This window comes from Hirundo rustica, chromosome 3 (assembly GCF_015227805.2).
Source record: "Hirundo rustica isolate bHirRus1 chromosome 3, bHirRus1.pri.v3, whole genome shotgun sequence".
NCBI lineage: Eukaryota > Metazoa > Chordata > Aves > Passeriformes > Hirundinidae > Hirundo > Hirundo rustica.
Window position 1 is genome coordinate 97,755,435 of NC_053452.1, and position 16,344 is coordinate 97,771,778.

The following is a 16,344-nucleotide window of genomic DNA, read 5'->3' on the forward strand; positions in this document are numbered from 1 at the left end:
AAGTTGTCTGTCTACTTTACTGTTTAACATATAAGAATCAAATGCATATTGCCTTGCCGCTTATGTATAATTGTTGTTGTGCATTATTTGGGTTTATATTGTATTTCATTTTTATATTGGGTTTTGAAATGGTTTCTTCTGTACCCCCTGTTCCCCTGGAAAATGTATCAAGAGGTTTGTCCCTGCTCCTTCTCCCCTCCCATCCTCCCACACTGGAATGTAATCCAACTCTGTTCTACTCCCACCTTATCCCTGACTGGGTAGTGGCTTGTCCCTGCCTCTAGGTCCATCCCCCCTGGGTAAAAGCAAGGAAAGCATGTGGATCGCTCTCTCTGGGCTCTTGGGACAGGGACAGGGATAGGGATGGGGACTGGACTGAGCTCTGGACACTGTGGGGGCAGGACCCCAGAATAAAGCCGTGATTCCCCCCGGACCAAGGGCAGACTCTTTCCTTTTGCCATCGACCAGGACCTGTTCTCTCTAAAGGAAAAGGTTTGCGGCCTCTGGGATCTTTAAAGCCCTGAGGAAAAAATCCTTCCAGCTGTGGTTTCTCTCTCAAGCTAGCTGAGGCAAAAACAAAGCCGGGGCTCTGGAAGAGAGAGAGACACATCACATAATTCATTAAAAATAAAACTGGAAAAAATTACTGAAATGCAAAACAGCCATGGGTGACAGCTGGAAGTTTTTCAACTGAAGCTTTGCTTGAATACAATAAAATAGTGTTTGCAAACATTTGAATATGCATTTACACTGAAAGGTACTTTGAGGACACTTACCAAACAAATGGATAACATTAGTGATATATTTCATAAATTACTTCGCTTTTTTGTTTGCTTTTGTCAGCAGAAGTGTGTTGAGACAATTGAGTAGTTTAACAGTAGCAATACTAAAAAGTGGATAAACAATACAGATCAGGGAAGTTTGGGCCTCTGGGTTAGCAGATAAAATATTCAAATTGCACAGTTGTGATCAGCATTGCAAGTAGAAAAGTGTAAATAAATCAGTTTATTTAACTAGATTAAATAATTTTACACCAATTTATTTCAACAGATTATTTTCTCTCCAAAATAAGCAAAAAGTTTGGAAATGTGTCTCGTTCTTTGGATACATTTAGATTTTATTTATTTAAGTTGGGTTCAACCATGTACTTGGTTTTTCCTAATTTCAACACTCATAGGTGTCATAGTTTAGGTCTTTTCATTAGAAGAAATCCTTTAATCTAGATTTTTATACCTGTCAAAAGCCATCTTGACAGGCCTCTACTAAGCTGAACTATACATTTCATGCTAAAGTGTTTCTTTCAGTGCTTACTGTTTATCATTTTCATTTGAAAATATATTGTCAATGTTCTTTATAATGAATCTTCAGGTTTGGTCTTCCAACTTTTCCTACTAGATCATCAGACAACTCTAAAATTGTGTTGACAATGCCTTGGATGACTGTGTCCAAGCTTAAACATGATTTTAGCAAACTGACAGCACCTTACCAGTAGTGTCTGTGTTGTTGGACATATTAATTTCTGACTATTACAGTCCTACTAGAACTTGTATCTCATCATATAGACTGACATCACATACTTGAACTGTATTGCCTGTCATTGATTAACCTTAGCTAAGGGCCAAACTTCCACTCAGACACTCTCTCACTCCCTGTTCTCAAACACAGCATGGTGGGAAAATAGAACAGAAAAGCCCTTAGGTCAAAAGAGATTAGCTGTTAACTACCATCATGGCCAAAGCAGAGGCAATATGGGGAAACTTAAATAAATGTCTTGCCTATTAAAATAAATTCAAGCAATGAGAAACAAAGACAAATAGATTTCCCATCACCTTCTTCACTGATCTTGAGGTTCATTTGATTATTGTGTCACTCTTTTCCTTACTATTACGTCTGTTCTTCTGCATTTTACCCTTTGTTAAATAGTTTCCCAGTGGTGCTACCAGCTCCGTGGTAATGTGGGATCAAGCTGGAACTGTCTGTGTCTGGCGCAGGGCAGCCCCACCCATTTCCCACTTCTGGAGACATCCCGCTCGATAAACACTTCCCACTAAGACTAGCACACGCTCTACATAAACTGGCTGCCACCTTCACAGTAGTTCACATAGGTCCAGGAATATTGGTGCCCTCTTTGTACATCATGGGGAACTTGGCTTTCTCACCTGGAGATACTGCAGCATTCCTGTCTAGGAGGCTGAGATCATGGCACTGCTTCCATAAAATGCTGTTTCTGGAAAGAGAAAGCAGTGATCATCAGTGAGGCCATCTCCCCTCTCAGTGTGACCAGCTAGCAGTATTTGGGGTCTGCCCCTGATTACTATTGCTCAAAGAAAACCTTTTCTGGAATAGAAAAGACAGTGCCATTTTAGAAAAGCTATCAGACTATCAAGGAGCACAGCAGTGTTTCTGAAATGAGATATCTTGTGTACGAACTGCATATTTTGGGCAGTTCTGCATATTTTGGGCAGTTTATTGGACTTAATTCCTTTATGCAGAGCATGAGGAAATTTTTGGTCAAGCATTATACTACCTTGCAGAGTCCTATGCCTGATTGCAGCCTTATACCACATGCTCAAAACAAAACAAAACAAAACAAAACAAAACAAACAAAAAAAACCCCACAAACCAACAACTTGCTAGGTATGATCACACATGTAAGAAACTTGAGAAATTACCCTTCTCCTGAGCTGAACCTGGACCTCCAAAAGAGCTTACATGCGCCTCTCTAGAATGTTCTGTGTAGCCACCCAATAGAGGCTGAAACCAAGGTCTGTGAGTCAAGCGATCTTTGGTAAATGGCTTGCTATAAATATTCATTCTTGTGGTGAGAAAATAAGCAAATAAGGTGGATAAGATTATGGAAAATAGTTCTGATTTAAGACAATAAATAAACTGGAGTTACAGAGAATAGTCATGGAGTTACAAAGAATAACACCCCATTTCAAGAAGAGCTTTTCTCAAGTCCATGCCACAAAAGGGAATTCCAGTCTTAAAGCATCAATGACACATATAAAAAGCTAAGTAGCAGTTCCATTATGCAATAAAAAGATTTCCCGATCACACTGCAGGTAGGATTTAAGTGCACATGTGCATACTTCTGAAGTATCTTGGCCTCTTCTAGCATCCCAGAAGACTTGGGCACTTTGTTCCCTACCTTCCAGCATTTGATCAGACCAGCTGCTGTGCTGGCATTTTTAGTGCTCTAGTATGTTCACTTCAACTGCACAATCATACTGTCTCTTCCCATTAACCCATATCATCACTATGAGCACATCATCAGGAACAGCATCTGCCTCCCTTGCCTCCTTCTCATCCGTCTCCCTTCCCTACACCATCTCATGTCATGGCAAAAGCACAAGATGTTGCAACATGGAAATATCTACCTACAGTTCTAGTTATATTTTTCTATCTGTTTTACTCCTTCATTATTGCAAACTGAAAATACAGAACTTGGCATGGGTTTATTCATGGGTACTGATTAAGTATCACTTAAGGATGAGACAAGGACTGCTTGTTTCTGTGTTTGGAGGCGGCTGCAATCAAAGGTGATATGCCAGTATTGATCCTCGTCTCTTTCACAGCTCTCCAGAATACTTAGTACTTACTAGACTATTAAAAGACTGTCCATAATAGTAAGTGAAATAATTCAAAAAAATATTCTCTGCTAGTTATTTCTTTGATCAGCAATTTTATAAAGTATTGTAGAATGTTTGGCAGAATTTTGCATAGGGCAAATCATAATTTCTCGAAAAACTATCAGGGCTGGATCAGAATTGTTATGGGCCAGTAAGTTCTGCTTCATTGGGTTGCGTAGCTCTGTGGCACGATGATTCCTCATCCCATGGCTGTGGCTTTCTCTAAGGTCTCTGTCAGCTAGAGAGAAGATAGATTTGTCTTTCTTGAAACCAAGAGGAGGAATTTTGGATTTTTGAGCTGGGTCAGAAAGTTAAAATTGACTATGAGGCTATTTGTTAGCCTGTTACAGAATAATTATGGCATCAACTCCGGGTATTGTCTTTAAGGATTCTCTGGATCTCAGTTCATTACCCATCCCAGAGTTAAGCTGAGCATGTAAAACCCATTTAAGTAAGATTCATTGCTGCTAGGAAAACTCCTCAGGACACTTTCTGGTAAAACAGACTTTTCAAATATTTTTTTCTATTTGATAGTTATACCTAATGATTAGAATATTTGCAAAGCTTACAGTGTAATTAAAAACCAGGAGTGTTTTCTTTGACTTTAATTTTGTGGTTGTTCTGTAATGGACTTTTTGTCTTTTGGGGATAGCCTATGCCATAATCAGCAAGTTCAAGATACAAGTTTTTACTTATGTACAAGAGGTCTCCAGTATCATTCAGCAGTGTCAGTCATAAGACAAATTGTTGTTAATAATAAAGTCTTGCTGACTGTTGGCTGCACATTGCTCTGCTGTTGTGTGTTTTGAGGGTTGTTTGTGATTTAGTGATTTAGTGTAATTCATGACTGAAATAAACCACCTCCTGTTGATGGAACTATTGAGTTGTCCAGAACTTTAATAGAGACTTTTCTAGGTCTGGAAAGTACAAGGCTTTTAAAGTTAAAAACAAAATCTAGTCTTTATTAAAATAAGTAGTAAAATACCTAATATCTTTAATTGAAAAATCTCATTCATTTTGTCAAAAGTATTATGAAAGGATTTATAAACAACTCCTACCTGTACCTGCAAATGAATTCTTGCATTAGGTTTAATGTCAGCTAACTTGGTGACTTCCTGGGTTACTGCTGGCTCTCCAAAATCATCTGTGATCCTTACAAAGTTTATTTCCCACACCTTGAAGTCCTGCCTGTTTTTTTTGTGCTACCCACAGGGGCATCTCAGTCTCCTCTGTGAACTGCAGATTTATAACCTTGCCATCTCTATGTCTCTCTGACCCCTTCTTATTTCACAGGGTATGTGATGAGTTGTTTGTTTGTTTGTTTGTTTGTTTGTTTGTTTGTTTTCCTCTGAACATACTCAGCTATTGCTCAGGTAAAGATCAGGCAGAGATCTTTTCCCCTCCCACAGGATCCTTGCTCACCCAGCTTCCGCAAATGAACAAGAATGCCAAAAGCTGAGAATAAGCAACTTAAACGGGTGATGCCTATCATAGGGTAGGTTTGCATTTCTCTTAGGCCCATTGTCTATGATTTGGATGGGATCACACATCAAGGCAGTAATGATTGCTGGAAACTTCACAACGTAGCAAATGCCTCTTATCTAGCATCAGCAGGATGCTGTAGCTCAGCTGGTCAGAGCATGGTGCTAATAACACCAAGGTTGTGGGTTTGTTCCCCTTACGGGCCATTCACTTTGAGTTAGACTCAAAGATCCTTGTGAGTCCCTTCTAACTTGGAATATTCAGTGATTTCTGTGATTATGGCTATGGAATGTGGAGTTACGCCTCACGGATGTTTTGTTTAACATAAACATTTTGATAATCTTTCTCGAAGTAATGTTCCAGAGTTTGGACTGGTACCTTGCACTCGATTTGGAGTCTCATCTACTTAGGCAAGGGCTGCAGTAGCCGGTAGTATATGATCATATTGTGTTTTGTTCTAAGAACAGGGAGGAACAGCCTTGATTGCCCTAGGGCTGCCATGTGGGAAGGCAAACAGGGTTCCTTGGAGAAACGACAGCACTGCACTGTCCGTGAAGGTAGCTGAGCATTTGCAGTGGCAACTTCTAAAATGCTTAATGAGGTCCTGAAGGAGTAGTCCATGAGTAAGTGAGGCAGAAACAGCAGAGAAGAAACTAAAAGACTTATGAAATAGTTTGCAGTCAAGTGATGGAGGTGGCATGGCCTGAGATAGGCTGTGTAGCTAGGAATACACAAAAAATGGGAGAAAGCCGCTGAAAAATGAATCTGCTGGGGCACTGTGAAAGGAGGGAAATTTCTTTCTTAACCTTTTATTCCTAGCTTTTCCGTGTGATGGATGTAAGTTTTTTCTGCTTAAAAATGGTCAATTATTCTAATGTAGTATTCTGTGTTATGGTAAATCTTGGATTTAAAGATTTGTGAATACCTGAACTCATGTCTTTTGATATGCTGAAATTGCTGAATAGGTGGGATAATTCCACTTTCAGAATCTGATTGATTCATGAACCTGTGATAGTTGTCTGCTGCTGGAGACAGTCAGATTTCCCAGCAGGCAGACTCTTCAGTGGAGAATTTAATGCCAAGTTTTTGGGGCTTTGGGTTTTTCTTTTTCTTAATTAAAAAAATTTAAAATTTTCTTCTGTTCCGTCAAGTTGTAGTTGTCTGCGACTATGAAGATAAATTTTTGTGGCTGTTGTACATATATTGGAACTACAAAATGCAGTTACTAGAGTCAATGCTTGGTTTAGACCCATAGGAGCAAAGCATAATGACTCCTTCTGCTGACATGACCTAATACTGTACAGAAAGGACTGCAAACAAAAACATGCTGAAACTCCAGAATTCAGGCTATAATTCTGAGACCTCAGCATTGAACTGGCAGGTCTCTAATGCAGAAAATGGTTTTACTTGAATTAAGCTCCATTTTGCTAAATCTTTGAGATATATGGAAAAGATACATACAAAAATATATGACTAAGAATGTCTTTTTGACTTGTGTGTTGTTAGACTTGACAGACTTATTAATGTGAGATAATTTACAGGCAATTTCAGATGAATTCTTCAGATGGATAAATGAGTTTTCAGTGATGATGGATATAGTGCTGTGCAATTGATTTTATGTGCATTATTGATAAGACCAAGTGCTGACAGTAATTGTTTATCATTAGTGCTGTTTGTTAACATCTTACATTTAAGCAGAAATTGCACAATAATGTGACTCTGTGCTGTTTCCATTATTATATGTTCCAAAATTTTAAGCTTTCCTGGAGTCACTTTTAACTACTAAAGATCAAGATGCATAACTGCTGAAAGGAGAGATATTTTAAAGACTATAACTGTGTAACTGTATATTGACATAGTATCAGCAGTTCAGGGTGATTGTTTGCTTTCAATTTCTGAATTTGAGAAGGAGCATCTTTCTTAAAAATAATTGTATTTTAAGAAAAAGATATATCCAATAATAAAGTGTATGTACATGTCCAGTTAGCCTTTGCCTGAGAACTTCCTATTATCTTTGTTTATATAGCTGCAGTACATGGTTATACTCTAAGGTGAGAATTCCAAGTCTTGATAGAAAATTTGTCTTTAAATTATTAAATGCCTTTTGTGTAACTGAACTTGTTACTTAGTTTTGAATATCTCATTCTCAGTGAAAAAAAGGCTTAATCCTGCAAACAGTTAAGCACAGCCCCTCTCAGATGACTTCTAGATAACTTTTTTCTTCCTAGGATTCAGTATACTATATGGATATTTAATCATCTGTCTTTCAAAATACAAGTAGTATTTCTGTCTTGGTTTGGTGAATTATATTAAAAAATCTTCCTGTGCTTTACAGCTGGAATAAATATTGTCTGATATATACATATATATTTTAACATCAGCAGTTATTTTTCTTGATCTGATTTCCAGGTTCTCCTGGACCATCCAGTGATCACAGCAGTGGAACTTCATCACCTCTCTTTGACAGTGGCTTACATTTAAATGGAAACTCAACTAACACGGTACGCAAATGAATAATTAAAGTATGGGGGATGTAAGCTCTGTAAGTTATTTTCCCGTTTTGAGCTTCAAAATGCTAGAGTAAGACCACCCTAGTTTTGTTCTTCTTGTTGTTTCCTTTGATTGATTTTTAAGTGCTTATGCTGTAAAATTTTGTACTTACAAAGTCCTCAACGCATGGCCCTGAACTGTTAGGTTTTTACTCTGAGACAGCTGAGAAGCTTGGAAGAGTGAACACAGTAAGATTTAATCATTATTTAGACGTGAATTCATGTGAAATTTTGTCATACTTTGTTGAATTGTAACATTATACTGTTGAATTTAATCCAGCTAGAGATGCTAAAATGCATGTGGAATTAAGAAAATATTGTGGAGTTGAATTCTTGAAGCAAACTTTTTAAATAAGAAAGATAGGGACAAAAAGAGAAAGAAATAGAAAAGGGAGAAAATGTCTCTTTCTTTAACCCAGAAGATATTCAGTTCTCTTTTCTGCAGTGAACAACTGTGATTAAATTAATTGCAGCATTGTGGGAAAAGAAAAGAAGTTCCTTTCTCCAGGAAAAATGATAGTCAGCAAAGAAGACAGGATGCCTTAGTAAGCAACAGTGCTGTCCTTTTAGTAATGAAGATGGAAGATGTAAATACTAGCTGTACAAGGATGTGGACCTTCATGCTTAAAACCTATTTGACACTTAACAAATCTCAGCTCTAGTCTTTCTGTTGGATATTAAATTATACAGAAAGAATGCTCGCTGGAATGGACAAAAGGCTTCTCCTCTGTTTTTACTTTTCTTCTCAGACCGTGGTATCATTATCTGATGCTGATTCTACTTCTCTCAAGCTTTGCACTTCCTAGAGCACTGTCTCTCTGTACTACTCCTTAAAGCTTGTTTTCATCTGCTAAAAATATATTTGTTTATTATAATAGAAAGGCATTATGTACCATAGGTAAAAAAAAACCAAATAGAAATATGCTTTTCTGTGCTGAGGCCTGTACCTTAGTGTTTGGTATACAAACTGCTCATAGATACAAAAGGTTTGATGTTTATATGTTTGCAGTTATCCAGATGATTATTAACTTTAACTGCCTTGTACTGTTGTCTTACTAAAGAATCCAAGCTGCAGGGTCCAGCAGTCTACAACATCTGTCTACCAGGTTCTCTGCAGGCAAAGAAAGTCCTTTTCTGCAAAGAGCTTGCTTTATAAGAAAAGGGCTATGGCCAGTGATTGCATTAGCACATTATAGTAAATTAGTGCCTGCTAAATGCTAGAATGAGTGTGTTGTGATAATTTCTAATAATCATTATGACTACTTTGGGAATTGCACACTTTGAACTTCTTGCATTATAAAAATATAAATAAATGGCTAGAGTCCTGTAGAATTGTAACAGAGTAATTTAGAGTTAGCTGCCAAGATAGCACACAAAATATTGGGTATAAGCTTGCAATATAAACAAAAAACAGAAAACAAAAAAGGTTTATTAGTAAGGTACTAGGTTGATTTTATACACCACTTAATTTTTCTGAAGCCTGACATAAACTCACTTGGAGAGCTGTGTATACAACAGACACTGTGACCTAGAAGTGTAATAAACAGGACAATCTACATCATAGATCATAAATGTAATGATCTCCCTTCACAGAAAACTAAATGAAAAATTGCTAGAATCTTATTGTGAAATTCAAAAGCAAGGCTCTAAGTATTTTGAGCAGGATTGACTGGATTTTGAGATGATATGCTGTATGGTCAAACTTTTCCCGAACTAAGCTGTGAGTGTAACTGAGCTGTGATCATATCTTGAAAAGTCATTATGAATGTGATTCAACTACCATCCAGTGAGCACTTTTATTTAATTCAATTAAATATTTTCAGATTTATGGTAAAGTAAAAGCATAACTGACACTTCCTGTAATGCTATTGCCTAGTAAGGCTAATGATATTTGAATCCCTTTTTTACTTCACCCTGGTAGGGGAGATCTGACTCACTTTGAACACTGCATCTTGTGAGTTTATGTTGCAGTTTACCTTCCTAACCACACTCAGGGCCATGCTATAATAGACAATGCACCTGTATTTATAAGTGGAAATTCTACTCCAAAAAGCACAGCATGTAAAGGACAGGAATGAGAGCTAAGGAGTTACTGTTACGACAGTTTTACCAAGCTGTCATTTTGGATGTCTTCTGAAAAACAATACCGATGCACTACAGCTGGCTTGTATAATAGAGGCAGTAGTTTAGCCATCATAGCAGCAAGCTCTTTCTGCCTAATATGATTGTATCATTTTCAGTTCTGGTGCTGTTCTTGCCTCTTTAATAAAACTTGTCTCTGTCATCTCTGCTGTGAAGCATCTGTTGTATGTGATGTGATACCATCTTCAGGTTTTATGTACAACTTACATCAGAGCAGTTTGCAGTACAGCACTTTAACGGAATTCTCTGAAACCCAGAGACATGAGCTGAAGTGCTCTCTTCATGCCTATTTATTTTCAGCTTGGACCCTGTGACAAATGCTATAGGGATTGACAGTGACAGTTACATTCATTTGTACTTTATAAGTGATTTATTGAACTCAATGTAAACTTCCAGGGGGGAACATGAAACATACAAGGGAAGTGGTCTCAAGGCTACTGAGTACAGATTGCTTACCTGGAGAGTTCTACCTCTAAAACAATGTGCTGTAGAGATATCCTACTAAATGTCCAAATATCCTAGAGATCCAGGCTAGGTCCCTGGAGAAATTAGTGATGGAAAAAATATACTGTAAGTAAAACAAATTACTGTTTAAGACACCATGGGATAACATGAGAGTTGCAGTGCAATGGTGTAGGAGAAGGGAATACAAGTGACCTTACCCCTGATAAGTTACAGCCATTACCCAATACATCCTTGCCCCTGATGAGTCACAGCTATAGCCAATAAAGATAAGTGTCATAAAAGGGAGTGGTTTAGCTGCCAAGGAGGATCATGAAGGAACAGGAACTTTGAGGAAGAGGGGATGATAGGAGCATGAAGAAGGGATCCTGGGGAGAGAATCACTGCTATGAGGTTAGTCTGGGTCTGCAGTTAGAGCCTGTTGTTGGGACCTGTAGTCACAGTCTGGCTAGGTAAAAGCCTGCAGTCAGAGTCTGCAAACTAATTCATGCAGTCATAGTTTAGCAGTAAATAACAGCAGTCGGAGGCTGCAAGGGAAATGTGCAGTAGGAGCTTGCTGAAGCCAGAGTCAGTGAATAGTTGAAGTCAGGATGGCTAAACTATATAGAGGAATAAACCTGTTTTCATGCTGTGATAAAAAAGAAGTCTGTGTTTTGGCTCATTTCTATCCTCTAAGGAGAGGGCTGCTGTGATACAAAGGCAGGATATACTAGGTTTTCATTTGTTTAAGATTCCAGTTTCCTGGAATTGTCTAAAAGTGATCTTCTAACAAGTGAAGTGAGACCAGAGTAAATTGGTATTTTCTGTGTGTTCATGTAATTTAAGAATTCTTAATTTCAATTTGGTAGTGTATGTTAAGTTTAGTTGGTTAGATGAACACAGGCACATTTTTCTAAATTGCTTTAAAATATTTTTTCCTTGATGCCTTTTTTTCATCTGCTAAATTAAACAGGTTTGTTTGTTTAGAAAAGACATTGCCTACTTCATCATCAAAAGACAAAAAAGTACAAATGCTCAGCTCTTGATGGGACCAGTAGAATGCTACACTTTTAATGTCTATGGCAGTTCTAGTTCCAGAGTGAGAGAATGATGCAATTCCATCCCTAACACTAAACAGCAAAAAGGAAGACAATTCAAGACAGGGATGTGGACATGCTTGTTTTGAGAGTAAAATCATTCTGATGGATGGTTTAGGGGAATGTATGACCAGAACACTGAATTGAGATTGAATGGGTGCCCTACGTATGAAAGCTTCAATACTTTTGCTTTTTTGAATATTTCTGTAGTGTCTTCCATTTTAGTACAAACACACTACTGATCATTCTTAAAGTTTATTTTATTCTTCAGTTTTTGTCATTCTGTAGCATGCTTTAGGAATATAAGCTTCAGGATTTCAATTCAGTACCTTTTCTATTAGAATGATTTCACATGTGATACTGAATGCCTCTGCCAACTCTTGATCTGAAAATCCATGATCTTCTCGTGGAGTATGAAAAAGAGGTAACTGAATTGATTTTCAGTTCACAGTGTATTATTTGCCAATGTAAATTCATGAAATGATTAATGTCATACGTACAAAAAATATCTCACTTAGAGGTACACAGTGGTTACTGTCATGTCTTCCTATTTTTACTGAAGGGAAAGGTAAAACATATGAACATAACTATCTGCACTTAAATAGTTTGGAGTGCTGCTGTGTTGAAGACCTCTATGAAATGAGATAAACACACTGCAAGTAAGTTTTTCTCAATTAACAAAATATGAAGTGACTATCCCTTTTCCACCTCAGTGAAAAATAATCCACATTTTTCTGTTTCTGATTATACCTCTTGGAAATCACATCAATGGAAGCTGGAAAAAAAAATTAAATAACACCTTCCTACTCCACTACAACAGAATTGTAAGGAAAGTCTTTTGGACTGAAATGTTTGTTTAGCTGTACAGAATTGCTGTGTTTTTCTAATTGGGATTAGAGCTGATTGGGACTTTCACTATGACATTAATGAAGTGAATAAAAGGTATCTTTAAAAGTCTTATCCTTTACTTTTAGTAATTTATTTTATTAATACTTTTATTGCTCTGCTGAAAGGATTACTGCTCATCTTTTCAACAGAGTTATTTCTTCTAGTATTTAACATTTGATTGTTCAGGTTGATCATTTCTTCTGCAGAGAAGTTTCGCAGTTTGTTAGGTATGTGGTTTTAGTTCTTCAGCCCTTGCATGTGAATACATTGTTTTTTACAGTTCTTATCAATTGTCTAATTTTGAGTTTGCAACAGCAATAGCAAAAAGAAAAATGTTTCTAAATTTGATGTTAGCATAGATGAACCCTGACAGTTCAGGTACATGAGTACATGGCTTATAGAGAAAACTGAGAGTAAAATTGAGGTAACAAATTCTCCCGCTAGGTTGCATCCAGTGTTTTTCCACAAGCTCTGGCAACAAATTGACACTGATCTCAGAGAGAGAAGCAAGGGTCAAGGCTCTGATTTATCCTAAGGGGTGTGCAGACTGTTCAAAGCGTTTCCCTATCCTTGAGCTAATTTTTCTAAGCAAGGACAGCATGCTGCGTTTGGGAATACAAAAGGCTGCCAAAAGTTGTGTCTAATAGCTGAAGTTTGAGTACACTTGAATTTATAGTGTAAAACTGTAATGATTTCAACACTGTATCTTTTCCTTGTGTACATTTACTGTTGGGATTTGATTTCTAACTACTATTGTAGTTTTTTAAGAGTCATAATTACTTTCTACTTTTTGTGCTGAGATTTAATATAACCTACTCTGGCTCCTGTCCCCTACCCCCAAAGGAAGACTATATCTGGAAAGGTGTTCCAGGCAAGGTTGTTGAGGTTACTCAGAAACCAATTACATACTAGCTCAAGGGAAACAAATTAAAGAAAAAGGTGCATGATTCTGACAAATAGTCCATATGTATTCTCTAAAAATATCTTACTCAGGCTTGTACACTATTGGTTCATTAAAAAACATTAAAAATAATGTATTAGCACCTAGCAGCACAGATGTAATGAAATATTCATTAATATTTCCACTGTAAATCACCTTTAGAGAAATTTATATAATTGAAAGGGTTTAAATGTGTTCCTCACACTGTAGAATAGTAATCCAATTGGTTTAAATGCATAGCTATTGCAGTGAATAAGGCAGTGTAAGGCCCTAACATGTACTGTATTACAGGCTCTAGGTAAGCACCATATATAGGTGCTCAGTGTCTGCAAACTCATGTATTAAATAAAAAGAATTAAATGTCTTACAGAGCAATCATTATGTTTCAAAAGCATGTATCTGATGCAACATTAGAATTAAGTGTTCCTTTTCTGTGATAGGAGAGGAGTTTTTCACATGCTTTTTCACCTTCCTCCCATTTAATTAAATGTCTGTCAATTAAAATATTGTAGATAGAGATGTGTAATGAAAAGGTGCTGCTTTCAGTGAGCTTGTATGACATCATATTACAAGTCCAAATTGTTACTTCACCTGAAAGAGCATGTTTCCTCTATAGAAGCCTTTATCTATTAAATGATTCAGTGATGCATACTTTACCAGATAATTACTCTTTTCTTAAAACTGTCACAGAATTGTGCACCTGCATCTAAGAATTCCATTAAAAATAAATAAATACAGACCCTCTTCTGAATTCATGCTGCATCAAAGGAGTGCACAGGTATTTTGATACCATAATTAATTCTCTCTAAATTCTGAGACAACTTGAAAGCTCTGACTCCTGTTTACAGTAGGTATCACCATAATTTATTTTGCTGGCTGGGCATCACAAGAGTTTTATTCATGCCTCTACTCCTGGCTAAAGATTTGGTATTTTTGTTGTTCAACAATTAAAGCAAGCTAATGTGAGATTCTTTTACTGAAAAATGTAGCATTCATGTTTTCTTCTCCAATAAATATAAAGCCCCTGCTTTCTGTCTGTCCCTGTAATAAGTAAGTATTAGCAAATGCTTAGCCATACATAGGTCAGATCAGTTCACTGATGTACTGAAAATCAACCTACCTGTAAATGTATATATACATACATTTCACTCACAGACCGGACTAAAAACTGTAGGGAGAGCACATCCAATTCACTCTGAGTTGAATGTTGCTGGGTGTTTTAGCAAGAAATTATGTAACTCTAATTATCTTTTTTCAGAATAAGTCTAAGTCAAAGCTGTCTGAAAAGCATGTTATATTGAAGGCTTTTTTTTTTTTTTTTCCTTGAGCACGCTGAAACATTTTTAGTAATGGAGCTTTGGCACAGAACATTCCAGTTAGCATCAAAAAGATGCACAAAAGCTAGTATTTTCTAATCTAAGATATTTTCATGAAATCCACTGAAACTTAATCGCCAATGTTTTCAGTTATTGCTTAAGGCAATGTAGCTATTTTAGCAGTTCAGAGTTTAAGGCATGTCTTCAAGACACTTAGTCACATGATTAATTTTAAGTAATCCTGTGAGGAACAGGGACTTGGGTTCACTGATCCTTATGGATCTCTTTCAACTTGAGATGCTCTATGGTTTTATGTTTCTATAATTTAAGCCAAAGAGTTGTTTTTACCAGGAAAATATATCAATATATAAATATCAAATATATTAATATTGCTACCATTTTCATATGCATATTTTGAAGAGAGATATTTTATTTTCTTTTCAGTAATTCTCAGCAATGCTCTCTAGAATGGCAACAGTAAAAATTACTTTGAGAAATAAACAATAGCATCATCATCTCTTTTTGAACCAGTGTCAACAAAGACAGTAATCAAGATTAGTCATACCTCTTACATGTGCTTTGTAGAAATATGTATTTACAGAACAGGATCAAGGCTTTAATGATGCACTTTGAAATATTAAATCCTCTAAAGCTGAGAATTAATAAATTCCAGATTATCAGTAAAAGGTTATATTTTTTTCTAATGGATATCACACTTGATTCTTATTTTACAAAATGGTATAACCATAAACACATTTAGGTTAGAAAAGACCTCTGAGATCATCAAATCTAATCTGAGCTTAACCAAGAATGGCTGAACGAGCACCTGCCTAGGTGTCCTGTTTACATATCTTTTGAATATCTCCAAGGACAGTGACTCAACGATTTAAGCCTGTTCCAATGCTTGACAACCCTTTCTGAGAAGAAGTTTTCCCTAATATTCAACCTAAACTTCTCCTGGTGCAACTGAGGCAATTTCTTCTTGTTCTGTCACTTGTTATTTGAGTGAAGAGGCCAATCCCTACTTGGCTACACCCTCCTTTCAGGTAGTTGTAGGGAGCGAAAAGGGGCCCCTAGAGCTGCCTTTTCTCCAGCCATTGGTCATCTTAGCCACCTGGGCACACCCTGGTCATTTTCCACCTTTCCAGTGATTCTCCCCCCCACCTGTGGCAATGCAGGGGATCATTGTGACCCACATGGACAACCTGGCATTTGGCCTTGTTGAACCTCATACAGTGGAGAAAGTCTGTCCAGATCCCTCTGCAGATCCTTCTATCCTCCAGCAGATCAACACTGCCACCCTGCTTGGTGTCCTCTGCAAATTGACTGACAGTGATCGTCTCCTCCAGATCACCAATAAAGATTTTAAACAGGACTGGCCCAAATACTGAGCTCTGGGGGTCTCAAGTTGTGACTGGCTCCCAGCTGGATGTAACTCTATTCACCAGCACTCTCTGGGCCTGGCCATCAAGCCGGTTTTTACCCAGTGATGGGCATACCTACCCAAGCCGTGAGCTGCCACCTTTTCTGAAAGAATGCTGTGAGAGGCAGTGACAAAAACTTTACTCAAGTTCAGGTAGATAACATGCACAGCCTTTCCCTCATCCACTCGGTCTTGTAAAAAAGATCAGGTTGATCAAGCAGGACCTGCCGTTCCTAAACCCATCCTGGCTGTACCTGATCAGCTGGTTGTCCTGCATGTGCCACATGATGGCACTCAGGATGGTTGCTGGTCGAAGCCCCATCCAGCCAGGCTGTGGATACTTCCAAAGATGGGGCATCATTTGCCTTTCTGCAAAGCAGACACTGTAATATGAGATTAGAAATACATTTAAAACCAAGCTTAATCATGCTGAG

The 16,344-nt window shown here is 37.4% G+C and overlaps 1 protein-coding gene across 1 annotated transcript in view; it reads left to right on the plus strand.

Annotated features, from left to right (window-relative positions):
- The window catches only part of SNTG2 (syntrophin gamma 2), a 145,850-nt gene that overhangs the window by 59,157 nt on the left and 70,349 nt on the right, over positions 1-16,344 (plus strand). Inside the window, exon 10 of the mRNA XM_040058173.1 lies at positions 7,524-7,615. Within this exon, the coding sequence (XP_039914107.1) occupies positions 7,524-7,615 (92 nt within the window). The remainder of the gene's footprint in view (positions 1-7,523; positions 7,616-16,344) is intronic.